The 15,703-nt window shown below is 46.0% G+C and overlaps 1 protein-coding gene across 2 annotated transcripts in view; it reads left to right on the top strand.

Annotated features, from left to right (window-relative positions):
- Positions 1 to 14,663, top strand: part of RAPGEF5 (Rap guanine nucleotide exchange factor 5) — a 220,618-nt gene extending 205,955 nt beyond the window's left edge. The window contains exons 24-26 of one of the 2 annotated variants that reach the window (XM_059396730.1): positions 1,942 to 2,006; positions 7,665 to 7,719; positions 10,605 to 14,663. In XM_059396730.1, coding sequence (XP_059252713.1) covers positions 1,942 to 2,006; positions 7,665 to 7,719; positions 10,605 to 10,726 — 242 coding nt within the window. In that variant the 3' untranslated portion in view covers positions 10,727 to 14,663. The remainder of the gene's footprint in view (positions 1 to 1,941; positions 2,007 to 7,664; positions 7,720 to 10,604) is intronic. The other variant, XM_059396731.1, reaches the window with a different exon arrangement.
- The last annotated feature ends 1,040 nt before the right edge of the window (positions 14,664 to 15,703 follow it).

The raw sequence follows: 15,703 nt of genomic DNA on the forward strand, positions 1-15,703 counted from the left end.
TAAAAGAAGGGGGAAAATCCTAGGAAATCTTTGCAGTCAGTACTGGAAGCTGTATGTAAGGGATGGCTTGAGGAAAGATTTTTATCAGGGTATCCTGTAACTATGTAACTCGTGTCGCCCCCTCGTGGGCCATCAAAGCTCAGCAGCCAAATGCATCCCAGGCAGGTTTCCAGAGCACCTAGCTCATAATTGCCCCTCAGGGACCCCCAGAATGAAAGTCTTGATTAGATGCAAATGCTTTCTCTTTCTATTTATAGGAATCTAAGGCTGTTCTTTTCCCTCTTTTATGTCAGCTTACTTTATAAGGATTTTATTTATTTATCTGTCAGAGAGAGAGGGAGAGAGAGCGAACACAGGCAGACAGAGAGGCAGGCAGAGGCAGAGGGAGAAGCAGGCTCCCTGCTGAGCAAGGATCCCGATGTGGGACTTGATCCCAGGACACTGGGATCATGACCTGAGCCGAAGGCAGCTGCTTAACCAACTGAGCCACCCAGGCGTCCCTAGCTTTGAAATTCTTAAGTTGAAAACTAACCCCGAAAAATTCAGCAACATCCTTACTTTTTGAGTGTTGAATACTTTTTGGGAAATTGTTGCTCATAACAATCAATTACCCAGGAGGCTTTCAGGAGTCCTTTTTTACTCTGATTGAACGTCCCTATCAATGCCAAGAATCATTCTGACATTGGGACGCTTGGGTGGCTCAGTGACCCACTGAGCCACCCAAGCGTCCCAATGTCAGCTTACTTTAACATGGTAGTTTTCATTTGGTTTGCCCTCCACTTTTGCTTTTTGTTTTTAATTCTTTTTTCTAAGATTTTTATTTATTTGACAGAGAGACAGAGAGAGCACACAAGCAGGGGGAAGCCACAGGCAGAGGGAGAGGGGAAACAGGCTCCCCGCTGAGCAGGGAACCCAACGTGGGGCTCAATCCCAGGACCGCGGGATCATGATCGGGGCTGAAAACAGACGCCCCACTGACTGAGCCACCAAGGCATCTCTGCCCTCCACATTTGTGATCTAACATGATTATTTGCAGGCTTTTTAAACCGTAATATATTTCTTATTTTGATTCCTATTTTAGAGGATTCCCTTAGTGCTCAGTCGTGGACCCTGTGATGTGAGTTTTTATGAGTCACTGCTCATTGAGCTTCAGCTGCTATCTTTATTTTAAATGATTCCCAAATCCCTTTCTCTTGAAGAGGGACTCCTGGGTTTTTCAGTTCTGATTTTTGGTTTTTGATTTTTGTTTGTTTGTTTGTTTGTTTGTTTTTGCATCCAAAGGAGATTTTTGCTTGAGTATCTTCTATCACTTTAAATGCAGTGAGGCTCAAACCAAGTGTAACTTCCCCTGCCTCTGAAAATGTACTTTCATCCTACTTTCCTTGTGTTCTTTTTGTCAGTGATGCTTTTTTGCACCCATCAAGGAGGGCCAGAAACTCTGACATTTTCTGGCTTATCCCTTTCTGATACACAATTGGGCACTGGTTTTTGGAACCAAAAATCTAAATTGAAACATCTGCATCTGGATCCACTAACATTTTAGGTAAAACAGGCCCCATACACTTGGCCAGGAATTGTTAAAAAGCAAACACAAAGATATTAAAACTCTTCTGTTTCTGGCTATGTAGTTCTTTCCTGCTCAATGTTCTGGCCTAAAAATTAGTGGGCTGGTTAAGTTATACTAGTTAAGTTGAGGTCAGGCTCTTCACTGTGTACATAATATATCATTGCATATGTTCGTTTATGTTCTCTTCCCACACTCACAAACACAAATTATGCCTTTTCATATCGAATACCATATAGATTCAATTCCAGGTTGCCTCATCAAATTTATGGAATAATGCACAATGTTTAAGAAAAATTAATAAGTTGTATTGCATCTAGACCTCCTTAGCCCTGACTCATTCCTAACAGCACATATATCTTGTTTTTAATTTTCAGATGTAACATTTATTCATGAAGGAAATAAAACATTTTTGGATAATCTCGTCAATTTTGAAAAACTGGTATGTAAATTTCATTATTTCTCCCCTTTCCCTTCTGTAAGGAAAGTGTATGCTTTTGTTTCTTGCTCCAAGAAACGAAACAAATGATTTAAGTACTTTTCTCCTTTGAAATCACGGTGGTTTGCAGGAGCTCGTTTGCTGCATGTTATGCATTGTCACGAAAATGTATTCCAGTTAAAAATGGGGGTGCTCACAAGACTCGCAAAGTATATGAAAACCTGCTTCTTGGGCTTGAAAATGGGACTTCATTACGTTTCTGTCAGAGGTGGAAGGTGTGTTACTGAACCAGAAGTAAAACCGTAAGGTTCTGTCAAGAGGAATTTTGCATGCAGGAGGCTAAGCCTGACTGCCTGAAAGGCATCGCTCCGTGTCTCAGTGTACACGGCTCCCGAGGCTCAGGAGGAAGCTTCTGGGGAGGTGTGTTTGTCTCCAGTGCTCCCCACTCGGATATGAAGGTGGAATTGGGAGCGTGTGAGTGTGAGGGCAGGTTGCATGTCTCTGCCAACCCTTGAACGGTGCACAACTGTGGAGGCTGCAGCGCTGGCATAGGGCCCTCCCTGCTCACCAGTGAAAGGTTCCTAGTTAGTCCCTTCCTGCAAGTTACCAGAAGGCCTCTTGCTGAATTATTTCTAGGACCTTCCCAGGTTTCTTTCTCATATGGTAGGCTCCTCCTCACCTTTCTGAATGTCCTGGGGCCAAGGAGGGGTGGCCTGCTAGAACTGAGCCAGATAAATCAAATGGGAGTGCTCCAAAGAGGCCCAGTTGACCCCAGAATGAGTCTGTCTGGTAAATCAACCTTAGTGACACAGATGAGACTGTCCTTCATAGTTAGAGATGATACCAGTGATCCCTGTCTGGAGATCCTGCCCTTTGAGTGACCTTTTCAGCAATGATAATGGGTTTGTGTGAACTCTTTCAGGAACTGACCTCCGGTTCCCTATGAGACAAGGTCAGGCCTGTGACAGCAGGTTGAGGGAGACAGGGGCTGTAGACCATGACCAAAGAGCAGTACACACTGATGAGTCCAGGCGGGGTTTGAGTCTGACCTTTGCCTTGTAAGTGCCCTGCTCTTATGGTCAGCTTAACTCATTGCACAGCGGGTGAGGCAGCAGAGAACCGCAGTGCAACTTGAAAATCCACAATACTAGAATCTGGGAGGTAGACATCTTGGGATATCTTGTCATAGCTCCATTTTAATCACTGGAGGATGATAGGTTTGTGCCTTTTTTTTTTTTTTTTTAAGATTTGTTTATTTATTTGAGAGAGAGCGTGAGCAGGAGAGGCAGAGGGAAAATCTAAAGCAGTCTCTGTGTTGAGCACAGAGACCTGTATGGGACTCGATCTCACAATCCTGAGATCACCACCTGAGCCAAAACCAAGAGCTGGATACTTAACCGACTCCCCAACCTAGGTGCCTCTGTGCCCAGTTATTTTTAAAGTGGATGTGTTTAGGAACACCTGGGTGTCTCATTTGGTTACATGTCTTTCTTTGGCTGGGGTCATGATCCCAGGGTCTTGGGATCAAGCCCCATATTGGGCTCCCTGCTCAGCAGGGAAAACTGCTTCTCCCTCTCCCTCTAGTGCTCCCCCCGCTTGTGATCACTCTTTCTGTCAAATAAGTAAAATCTAAATAAATTAATTAATTAATAAAAATTAAAGTGGATGGGTTTGTAACATTTTAAGTGCAATTGCTTTGGAATCAGAGCTCAGTTAGAAGACTCTACAGTCAAACCAGTACAGCCAGAAATGTATATTCAAAGTGGGGTTTTTGGATACTTACTCTTTGAGATTTCTGCTACATCAGTGTTCTGTTATGTTCTAAAGACCATGGGGCACCTCTTTGCAACCAAAGGCTATAGGTACTGACATTCTAGACTCTGTGTAGGTTCATCCCCAGTGTGTGATATTAATGAAATGATTTCAAGCAAATGACGCTTTCAATTAGTATCTCCTTCAAACTCTGGCCTGCACATCTGGTTAAGAATGCCCAACAAACATTGGAGAGCATGTGTGAAGATGTGGGATGGGTGTTTCACACTGAGTGGAATCCCCTATAAAGGTCTAGTGAGTTTCCCTCTGATTCAGAGGGAGTGCGAGAGAGCAGTCGCACTCTTCATAAGCTGACTCTTGTTGATTGTTGAGGGCAGGCTGGCGGTGGACCTTCTCCCCAAAGTGAACTGGTGGTTTGGTTAAGCTCATTGTGTTGCTGGCCCTCAGATGGTGCCAGCAAAGTGTGAGAACAATTCGATAAAAGCCCAGATGGGAGAGAGCAGCGGAAAGATCCCTGCAGCCCTCTCTCTCCCTCTGACCAGCATCTCTGGTTTCCCATGCTTTCTCCAACATGCCAGTGGAAGCCGCCTAATGCAGCTCATGTCGCCTAGGGTCTTGCTTTCAGATGTGTCAACGCTTCAGAGTGACCACAGGGAAAAATAAAAGTAAAATCTGGGGCACCTGGATGGCTCAGTTGGTTAAGCATCTGTCTTTCCCTCGAGTCATGATCCCAGGTTCCTGAATGGAGCCCCACATTGGGCTCTCTGCTCACCGGGAAGCCTGTTCACCTCTTCCACTCTTCTTGCCTGTGTTCCCTCTCTCACTGTCTCTTCCTCTGTCGAATAAATAAATAAAATCTTTAAAACAAAACAAAAAAAGACTTCAGACTGACCATAGGGAACAAAACAAAGTCTAATAGATAGTCCTTCTGTTAAAATCAGTAGCTATCAGTAGTAGTAGAATCAGTAGAATCTGTTAGAATCAGTAGTAGAGATCACAAGTAGGCAGAGAGGCAGGCAGAGGGAGAGGGGGAAACAGGCCCCCCCACTGAGCAGAGAACCCCTCCATCTTAATTCTTTAAGATGGTTTAAGGAAATAACATGGCATATATAAATAATCATATTCTCCTTTGAATTTTATTTTATTTTATTTTTTTTTAATTTTATTTATTTACTTGACAGAGAGAGCATAAGCAGGGGGAATGACACAAGAAGAAGCCCCAGTGCGGGGCTCCATCCCAGGACCCTGGAATCATGACCTGAGCCTAAGGCAGATGCTTAGCCAACTGAGCCACCCAGGCACCCCTCTCTTTTAAATTTAAAATTCCTGAAGAGAACTTTATGAAAAAAAGACAGCTAGAAAATCAATGCAGCTATAAGGCTGTCCTCTCGGGTCCCCTCCCCCTTCAGGAGCGTTGAACTACTGCTCAATAAATTTTGCTTTGTCGTCCACCAAAAAAAGAAAGAAAGAAAGAAACACAGGTATACATACCAAGAGCAGGGCCCTAGCACCCCTGTGCATCCATTAGGTGCTTGCTAGCACATCATTGCTAAAGAGAGCAGATTTTGTAATATTGGGGAGTCCCTGGTCCTCAAAGTCGATGGCACTTAATGATGCAGCCCACCTCGGGCTGACCCCCTTCCTCTCACAGAGAAGACAGGGTGCATTCACATTTTTTCAAAGGACAGAAATCTATTTTACATTATACACAGCCCTGTCTCCTACTTGGATGCTGGAGAAGGAAACTGAATTTCCTAATGGAGTCAATATTTTCGAAGGAATGTTTCTTAGCAAGGAACAGCATTTCGCTTAAGCTACAGCAGGATCATCTTTCACAATAATGAACCAATAGAACCTAACTGAATTAACTGGTAAGAAGCCAATTCCTCATGGTGGATATTAGCCTATGCCAGCTAGCAAATAATTCAGTGCATTTTCTTTATCTGGCTGATACAGGCCAGCACATGACGGCCAACGACACGAGGGCCCCGATGTGCACACTGGGTCTAATGAGCTGTCCGCCGTGCCCTCTGCTGTCTCAGCAGCTCTAACCACTTCACCCCTGAACTATTAAATAACCAAGAAACAGACACTTTCTCTTTTCCATGTATAGAGTATCATCCTTTACCAGATATTCCTCCTCCTCCTCCTTCCTGCATCGGGAAAGCCAAAGATGAGGCCCAGGACCCAGGTTTCCCTGTGGCATTCAGTCCTCAGCCTTGCACCTGCCCAGGGCTCCCGAGAGCCACATGAGTGGCATACGATAGAAAGCAGTGTGACACCATAGCTTAGAACAAGAGACCTGCCCTGGGAAGAGCGGTCACATTTGGGGAAGGAAACATTAACAATACATTCACAGACATGAGTCACGTCTCATTTCCTTTACAAAGGCAGACTGAGCTACTGTTCTAATCACTGCCCTATTTAATTTTTCACTATTGAGTAGAAATAAATTAGAAATACAGTGGAGAACAATTTAATAAGTAGGTCATGTTCAAATAAAGTTTCTACAGTTCTAAGGGATATTAAATTTAAAAAAAAGTTTTGTACTCATATTATTCTTTTAGCAATCATTCATTAAGGGCTTGCTGGAAATGGATGAACCTTTGCTTGGTATGTACACGCAGGACAAGAAAGATGATGACATGTTTAGGGAGGTTTGGAGGACCAGATAATGGATAATGTTGACTTTCGAATAATAGGATGATATTTGGATTTTTTAAAGATTTTATTTATTTGTTTGACGAAGAAAGAGATCACAAGTAGGCAGAGAGGCAGGCAGAGGGAGAGGGGGAAGCAGGCCCCCGCACTGAGCAGAGAGCCCAATCTGGGGCTCTATCCCAGGACCTTAAGACCATGACCTGAGTTGAAGGCAGAGGCTTACCCCACTGAACTACCCAGGCACTCCTGATGTTTGGATTTTGAGATGAACCAAATGAGAAAGTCACTGTGGATTTTCCAGAGGACTAGAACATGATAGCAACAGTGTTCGGAGATGATTCTAGCAACCGGAGGGGAGGAACAGTAGTGCAGAATGGTGTCCTAAATGCTGTCTCTCTCCTTCATGGTGGAACACTAAAAACAAGAGAACTAGAAGACTGTTGGAGGTACCTGAGGATGAGCTGGTGGGAGCTGGTCAAAGGCAGCCATGAACTAATCAGATCAGCTAGAACTTCAGAGAAAGAATTAAAGCAAAATCCTGAAGACTGTTGGAGGGAATGTAAATCATAAACAGAAAATGGTCTGTGTAATGATTCTGGGGTTTTAGAAAATGTTCAACTTTTGTGACTCTTTTCCTGTCTTGATTTGTGATACTGAGTCTTTGATGCCACCCACATTCCTACCTGCATTCAGCAGGTCTGAGTGAATCCCTGTGTGACATACAACAGGTGCTGGGCACGCAGAGCCCTCTAGTGGCACCTGGCCTAGAGGAGGTGCAGAGATCCCGAGCAGTGAAGACCACACAGGCCAATCTGTACTGTCCGAAGGAGCCTCCCAGACTCAGAAGGGGAATCTCAGACAGGCTTCACGGAGAGCAACCAAAACATCCCCAGAAGTGAAAAGCCTGTGCAGATTCAGACAGGCAGACGGGGCTGGGGGTGCTGGATTTGCCAACACTGTGTAAGCAAAGGGCTGTCCTAGTCCATGGCATGTGGAAACCCTGGGCTCGGTTAGACTCTGTGCAGCCCGAGCTGGAAGCACTGTTTCTGCAGAAGAAGATCGAATATCTCATAAGCCAAGCTCAGTGTTCTCAGTTACAGTCCAGTTCCAAATACATCCCCTCCATTTTACCCAAGGCTATAAAATCCTACCATCCCGGGAGACACCGCTACCCCAGCAGCACCCTAAATAACTCTCCCATTGATGGGTTTCTGCTCTCCCTTGCAGCACATGATTGCCGACACCGTCCGAACCCTGAGACACTGCAGGACGAATCAGTTTGGTGAGTACTGGCAGTCCGGCACAGAATGTAAGCTTAGGAGAGACCACGAGCCAATCCCAAGTGTTCAGTGGGAATGTACTGAAACCGATTATAAAGGGTAATATGCAGATGCCGTATTCTCTTTTCATTTCATCATTGCCTGTTAGGGATGCAGAGGAAGACAAGTTATGGCAGCTTTTTACCCTTTCTCGGCAGTAGGTCTCCCTGTACAGAGTGACTTTAGACAATCAGAGGCTCCCCACTGCACCCCTGACCCAGAAAGTCTGTTTGCTTGTCCGGTGGCTCCGAATTACCAGTGGGTTTATCAGGGGTGATCCTGTCCCTAACCTCCTTGCTTGGAGCCTTCCTGGAACAGGAACACAGTTTCCAAAAGCGACTAAAGCAGCCTTCCAGAATTTTTACTCCTCTCCAACAAAAACTTCCTGACTGGAGTTGCCTTTCACTGAAAATGTATTTTTCTGAGCACTTCTATGGACTCCCCCACTGAGATGAACATATGTAGGAATATGTAGTCCTTTTTAAACCTCGAGCATAATTTACACTATGTTTAAATAGCATTAAAACACTGCAGGAAGGAAGGAAATAACTTTGTTGAGTTCAAGGAGCGTTCACATGGGCACTGGCATCCTGACCCCGGTATTGGTGATTGGTGCACGGAGGTCACTCAGGCAGAGCAGAAAGCAGAGCCTCGGAGAATTAACCCATTCAGCCATTAGTCAGACGGAGCCCTCCGGATTTCCTGATCCATCCTCTTTTCTTTGCCTTGTGCAGATTCCATAGATAAGAGCAATGAAAAAAAAATTACAAAGTTTAATTCAATAATTAGAAATCAAAGCTGGCCACTAAATAAAGCTTTAAGTAAAACATCCTCATTATAATTTTCTCAACAATACAGAAGGACACAAAATAGGAAGCAGAAAGATCAAAGTCCTATTTCCTAAGGATAAGTGCATATTTTTAATAATTTTTTTTGTTTTTGGTCCCAGCTGGTCTTGGCTGGCAGTATTGTCTCCCAACAAAGCAATGGAAATTCAGTTTAAATTACGAAGTTTCTGCTTGAAAGGGAGAGCTACAAATACAGGACCAAAGTTTTTAAAATACTTCCATTTGTTACTGCCACCTGATAGGTGCATAAGTAATTCTGCAGAAAGCACACCGTGGAGGCACTTACCATAGAAACAGTGATAACAGCGTCCTGGGGATTCATTCAAATGGACAAGCATAATGTTGCTGAGCGTTGGTTCCTATTTGTTTCCTCCTCCTCGGCCTCCCAAGTATTGATGGGTACTCAGCTCATTCTGAGACATCTGTCTCCCTGAACAAGAGACTCTCCAAGTGTGGGCAGGAAGGCCATACGGCTTGGGGGCCTCCTCCCTGTCTTGAACCTCCCGTCGCCAGGGAGTAGGTGTGCGTAACGTGAAGCATAACTCTGTGTTCTCTACTTATATATCTTTAAAAATTGGGTTGGCGACTGAGTGGGGTTAAGTGTGACAGTTTATATTGTCATAGTAAACCCATGTCAGCACTGGGGATAAAATGATAACATGAACCAAGTCACTTTAAAATTAGAGTGCTGTGCAGGTGTCACTGGTCATGGTTGGAACCATTCGTTCTGCCATCTTCAGGTCAAAAAAGTAATAACAAAATTATTTTGTACTACTCTGTTTTCTAAACCAGTATTTACTAAACCAAAAGCAGTCTCTTCAGTGTCTCCCAGAGAAGGTGTTCTAGAATTATACCACTTTTGGGTCACTTCCAAACAGGTGGAATGATAAAAACGTTAACTCCTGATACTTCAACTCTTTGAAACCGGGAAGCCTTGTTTGCCATTAAGCCTTAAGGAATGACAAGCTACCCATGACTTACAAGCCTTCTAAAACACGGGTGTCACAGAGGAGGAAAAAAATGGATCTCACCCAGAGAAAAAAACTGCTGCTCTAAAATTCTTAGCCCCCTGCACACCCCTTCTCCTCAGGCCCACTGCTGCTGCTCCCATCTGAAACCCCATGAGGCTGGAGGACATGATGTCACTGTCTCTCAGGGACATTGTCTCTCTCAAGCGGTTTAATCAGACCCCAGTGCCTTGAGGTTTGGGGAGATTTTTTTCTGGATTGTGTTTGGTTTTGACTCTGGGAAGTGGACTTGCCCCGTTGTCCGGGCTGCTTTGTCTCAGGCCCCTTATCAGAGCTGTCACCAGCATGGCGTGTGCCTGCAAGCTCACAGGGCGCCAGAGATTCTCACGGCCCTTCAGGCTTTTAACGGCCCTGGGTTTGGGAGGAGAAAACCCCCTTAAGTTCAGTTCTGTGATACCTTTTCATTCAAATATTTCCTTATTTTTTTTTTTAATTCTTTCAAAAAGTAAGGATGCCAAAGAATTATACAACATCTAAACACAAGCAAACTGTTGTGTCCGTGTGCTGAGCAGATGAGCAGTAACTTCTGACGATTCCAGACTGAGCTCAAAGAGCCCGGGATAGCCGTTGAGACAGGCAGTTACCGTGACGTGGGACCAGGAATGTGGACTCTGGAGCCACGTGGCCTGGGCACCAGTCGTGCTCTGTCACATACTGGCTGTGTGTCTCTGCTGCTTCCCATTTGTAGGGGGGCTACTGACGCAATTGCTAAATACTAGATAATGTGAGGTAATAAGTGCTCTATGAATGTTAGTGAAAAGAATAGCTTGCCAGTCTAATGGCCTGAGCTGAGGCCCGAGCCTGGGTTGGAGAAGCATGTGCGCTGTGAAGATCAGGATCTCCCTTCTGGTGTGTGACTTAGAGGCTACCTGGTCCATGTGCCCTCAGCCTCAGCCTGAGGTTTTACTGGTATTTAGAGATAGTGTTTCTGCTCTCAGGAGATTGACTTTTTTTTTTCCCCCTTCCAAAAAGCAGGAGGTGACATGTCTCCAAAGGAGCACCAAGAGTTAAAATCCTACGTTAATCACCTATATGTCATCGACAGCCAGCAGGCCCTGTTTGAGCTGTCCCACCGGATCGAGCCCCGGGTGTGAGCTGCCCCCTCTCCCCTCAGCTGGCCTCCCCCATAACTGTAGCACTTTGAGCTCTGGGCATGTCAGTGCTGAGCACGTTGCTTTCCTGTGAGAAAAGAAGTTGCTGAGTTTTATCAGCATAAGACACACACAGGAGGGCCAAGCCAAGCGTGTTCAGGAAGTGATGTCAGCCACCCGAGATGGGGAGAGGCCTCTCCAAGCTGCTGTCAGAACAAGAAGGCAGAAAAAGAGTCAGAAGCATGCTTGAAGTGGAGAAGTCTGGCTTCTTACGACTGCATTGTTGATCCAACCCAATTTTGATCTTGAGATGTGCCGGTGTCAAGACGAGAGCATGTCTTGTCCTAGTGATCAAATACGTCAGTATGAGTGTGCGTGAGACAAGAGTTTTACTTCGCCTGGTGGTAGATTACTGTTTATAGGCTGTCCAAAAAGCAGCTCATTTGAACACATAAAGACAGTGATGGCATCTCTTAATTTCCAGGGAAAAGGAGTGGCCGATGTCAGTACAAACCGTGATATCACCAAAAGCCACTGTCTAGGAAGTTAGTGAGGACCAGCTGGCATCCGTGCTCTGATCTCCAAAATGGAAATACCAAGGCATGCATTTCTTTGTATCCACAATCACTTATCCATGCAGGCTTGCAGGGGAAATGCATTTCTGCCCAATTGATTTGCAGCTATGGGCTGCATTGCTTTGCCAATAAGGAAAAATAGTAATCATTTGTAAGAAATAGACTCGCTGTTTAATTTCTGGGGATTTTCTTCACATATGCAAGAAGATTCACATTTATTATTGGAAACAGCGTGATTTTTGAAAAGCACACAGTGCCTGATAAAGGATAGGCACTTGGTAATAATTCAGAGAGGTAACAGAGTCCCAGAGGTCTGCCTTCTTGTGCCTGATGATGTCCTGGGGTTTTGCTGGCCTCCAGCAGGCTCCTCTGCCCCAGTATAGAATGGTAACAGCCAGCACAGGGAGGTTAAGTGGGATCGATGTGGCAAACACTTAGCACTCCCGAGACAAGGGCAAGGTGGTGACCAGTGACTGCCCATCTTACAGCAAATAAGAAGCCCCAAATACCCAGATGTCTGATTGATGTTGGACACTCAGAAGTCCTGCAGTCCACCTCCCAGCCAAGGCCTGGAGTCTTTCTCTAATTTGTCTTTTTAACCCCCAAAAGTCTAAGAACCTTTTAGTCTATTTTTATTACAATTTTGGCTCTGCTAGTAAGTAAAACCTCTTGTTATTCTGAAGACCTGGTTAGAGGATTACCCTTGAGCTTCCCGTGAACAACAGAAGTGTGTGGGATACAAGAGTGAGATCCGCTGCTGCCAGCCACATGCCTGTCCGGAGGAGGTCCTCGGCCCTCCTTTTCACGCGAGTGAATTCTCCGGGTTCCTCCTGTTCATCCCTCAGGTGCCCGCACAGAACTGCTTCCCGCTGTCCCGTCCACACCTTAGGACGGCGGTGCCCGAGGCTGGCTGATACACCCTGTCGGCGGCGCTGGTTCCTGGGCTTGGGAATCACATGAGCTTGAGAGGTCATGGAAAGGAACCGTGTGGAGAAAATTGGGGGGAGGACTTGCAAGGAGACGCCATCTGTCCCTGCACGTGGAAACCTGAGGCCTGAAAACTAACAGGATTGTAAGAGAAAGGCACCCTCCAGGAGTGGGCCACTCAAAGACAATGAATGGACTGAGACCCTGGAGGACATGAGAGCCAGCGAACCAGGGAAGACCGGCTCCTCTCACGGCCGAGCAAGGTGAGAGCTCTCCCCTTGGCAGTTACTGGAGGTAGCGTGGGCTGACAGCACGAAGACCTTTTCTCTGCACTAGGGAGGAGGATCATGTGGCCAGTCCAATCGTCTCAGGCTGGTTTGACATCGTCTGCACATTTTAGCATTACCTCTGTTCACATCAGATCTCCGATGCAAACACCAGAGCATTACCTCTTGAGGACCTGGTTTCAGTGGAGAATGGTTTCAGCATAGCTTCTGCGACTCAGATCCCAGTTCCGATGCGAACGCAGCCACATGCATCCACACGTGCACCACGTTTGAACACCTTCCGGTGGTGCAGTCAGTATTCCCACCGGTATGGGCAGACGCAGGCCGGGGGGAATGGGGATCTTGCCCCCAGCCCTCTCCAGCTGTGGCCACGCGATTGTGAGGGCGGCCGCAGCCGTAAGGGAGGGTTTTGTGTGGTTTACATTTGCTTTCTCATCCCTGCCTTCTGGATGTCAGAATTTTCAAATCTTTCTGAAATTGAACAACTGTCTCCAGACAGTTCCCAAGCATCAGCAGCTCAGCAGTTCCCAAAGCCCTGTGAAGACCTCGTTCTGGAACTCAAGAATTGAAGGTGGAACCATGGGAACCACACTTAGCTCAGCGTGAAGCTTGCCCTCCCTAAGCCAGGCTGTCCGACTGCAAGGTCCCCTGTGAAGAGGAGTGGGCTGTATTCCCTTTCCAAATATTTGCCCACATCTCTTGGTAATAGGTTCTGTTCTGGCTAGAAGCACAGATGAAGATGTTGAAACTCCCTCCCAGGTCTTAGATTTTGTGGTTGCCTAAGATCTCCATTCACTCTGAAAACCTGTTATCGGCCACCTTCCTTGGCAAGTGGCCCGTGAGCACTTGTCAGCAGGTTCTTGCTGCTAGAGCACAACCTCCAGATGGTCCTGCGGGCCCGTGGACTCGTCAGCAGCCCAGCAAAGCAGCCCTGCTTGGAAGTGAGCTCAGGACAGGTTCCTGCAGGCAAAATGGCAACCTTTTGGAAACTTTTCTCCATCCATATTTGCAGATGCTCCACAGGCTACCACATTTTAAATTCACTTTTTGTTATAATCTGTACCAACTGGTTCTAGTGCTAAATACTATGACCTACATTCACTTTCTGTTAGTATCATTAATGAAGTTGGAATAAATGGATTTTCCTAGACCCCTGTTTGCAAGCAAGGTGGGTGGAGCTTACATTGAAGTCACAAGGATGAGGAATAAAGCAAAAAGCCAGGCCTCCGATTGGCAGATGGTGTTGCGCCATGTACGCAAGCCTCTGAGTGGAGAGAGACGGTTGAATGAAAGAGGGAGTTGGTGATTTCTGGCCCCTGGAGCTGAGCTTCCCCACGGCCCCAATCCCAGCCCCCTGTCTTGTTAGGGCCGTCACATACAGCACAGGTCCCAGACCTCACATTCCGGAATGGCACAGCTAATCCACGCTTCTCAGAAACTAGGCAAAAACATTCAACTGCCCACTGCAGTTGTCTAATATGGAGTTTCTTTTAAATGCTTCAAAGAGATGTCCATAGAATTTCAGCCTGCTTCTCAGTGAGTGGGCCGTCGTGCTTAAAACTTGTAGGGGGAAGAAAAGTTTTTAAAAATTGCCAAAAAGTTAGATGAAATTGTACTACTGTATAAAGCAAAGCTGTATATACTAAACGTTTTTTAGCAGAGTAATATTTATTTGCATAGCCTATTTATTGTATTCGTATGACACGGTTATTAAATACTGGGATGAAACTGACGCCCTGAAGCAAGGACTCTCGCCTTTTAACGTACCGTTAATTAGGACTGCTGGGACATCGTCAGCTTGCGTTAGCAATTAGAAGATAGCAAACCCGCAATCAGGGTGTCTACCTAACTTCTCAGGGACTACACTTCATAGTTTTCCACCATTATAAGAGCTGGTGAATATGAAACATCTGTGGAATTACCAGAATTGCCATTAACAGTATTTTCTTTCTCCTTACATCATGCTTTCTGCTTCTGTGTCTATGACTGTGCTGTGTATTTATCGAAGCTAGTAAGCAATAATTTATATGTAAAAAATGGCCCAAGCAATATAAGGTGAAAACTTATGTAAGTCACTGTTACCCTATCTTGTATTTTCAAGTGTTTTTTAAAAACTGCTTTTCCAAATATAAGATTATGTTAAAGATGCTGTTCGCGCCTCATAGCTTCTTGCTACGTCTGTGGGTTCCATAGCCTGTGTCCTGACCCTCACTGTTTGGGACCCAGAAATCACTTGCTCGCTGAAAGATCCACAAGTAGGTGGAGAGGTTCCCAGGCTGCCATAGGGTATTGGGGGACCTAAGACCCTGTGTAGGAAATGACATCGGTATTCTCATATTCCGTCACCCTTGTCACCGCACTCAAGTGGGATCAGGACTTCTCCTTTCCTCATCAACCCAGATACCAAGGGAAGCTCCAGGCCCGGCCCGCACCAAGCTGTGGATGGGGTGGTGAAACACAGGGGTAATTACTTGCTCTGGGGCAGTGGGAAGACTAGACCATATCCTTGTTCAAAATCTCCACCCCTTCTTAGGGGAGGATCACACCTGCTGCTCACCAGTGTCAAGCTTTGGCATGTGGTAGTTCCTTCCTGCGACAGGAATACATATCTTGCCATGTTGAATTCGGGAGTGGCCAAATGTCCTGCTTTGTCCAGTGAAAAATAGGGAAAAGTAACCTGTGCCACCGGTAAACTAAAGCTTGACCAGGTACCATTGCCTGCCAGGTCCCTTCTATCGTAAGACCTGCCATGTTCCAGGAAGAGGTGTCTCCCTCCGCCTGGGTCTCCAGCCTGTGAAGGACGTGTAATTTGAGAGAAACATAAAACATCGGCATTAGAAGCCACTGAAGTTTGGGGATGATTTGTTACCTCAGCAGAATTTAGCCTAAGCTAATCAAGTCTCCCCGGACACTTCTTTCTTGATAAACTGTGCTTTCCCTCAGTGTGTGGGCCGTCGTCCTGGCTTGCAGACACCTCATGGGTGAAACTACCTCTTGTCACACCTCTAGGCAGAGGCCTTGTCTTTATGTGAGAAAAAAGACCAGAAGATGATGTTCTTGGACTCTTACACCCAGAAGTAGCCCTTCTGGTGCCAAGGGAAAGTGAGAGGCGAGAGCAGGGGCGCATTCCCTCCGAGAGGATTAGGGAGCAGCTAGGGGAAAACCACTGGGCCCCAGTGCCTTTGTCCTCA

Source organism: Mustela nigripes, chromosome 4 (genome assembly GCF_022355385.1).
Source record: "Mustela nigripes isolate SB6536 chromosome 4, MUSNIG.SB6536, whole genome shotgun sequence".
Taxonomy (NCBI): Eukaryota; Metazoa; Chordata; class Mammalia; order Carnivora; family Mustelidae; genus Mustela; species Mustela nigripes.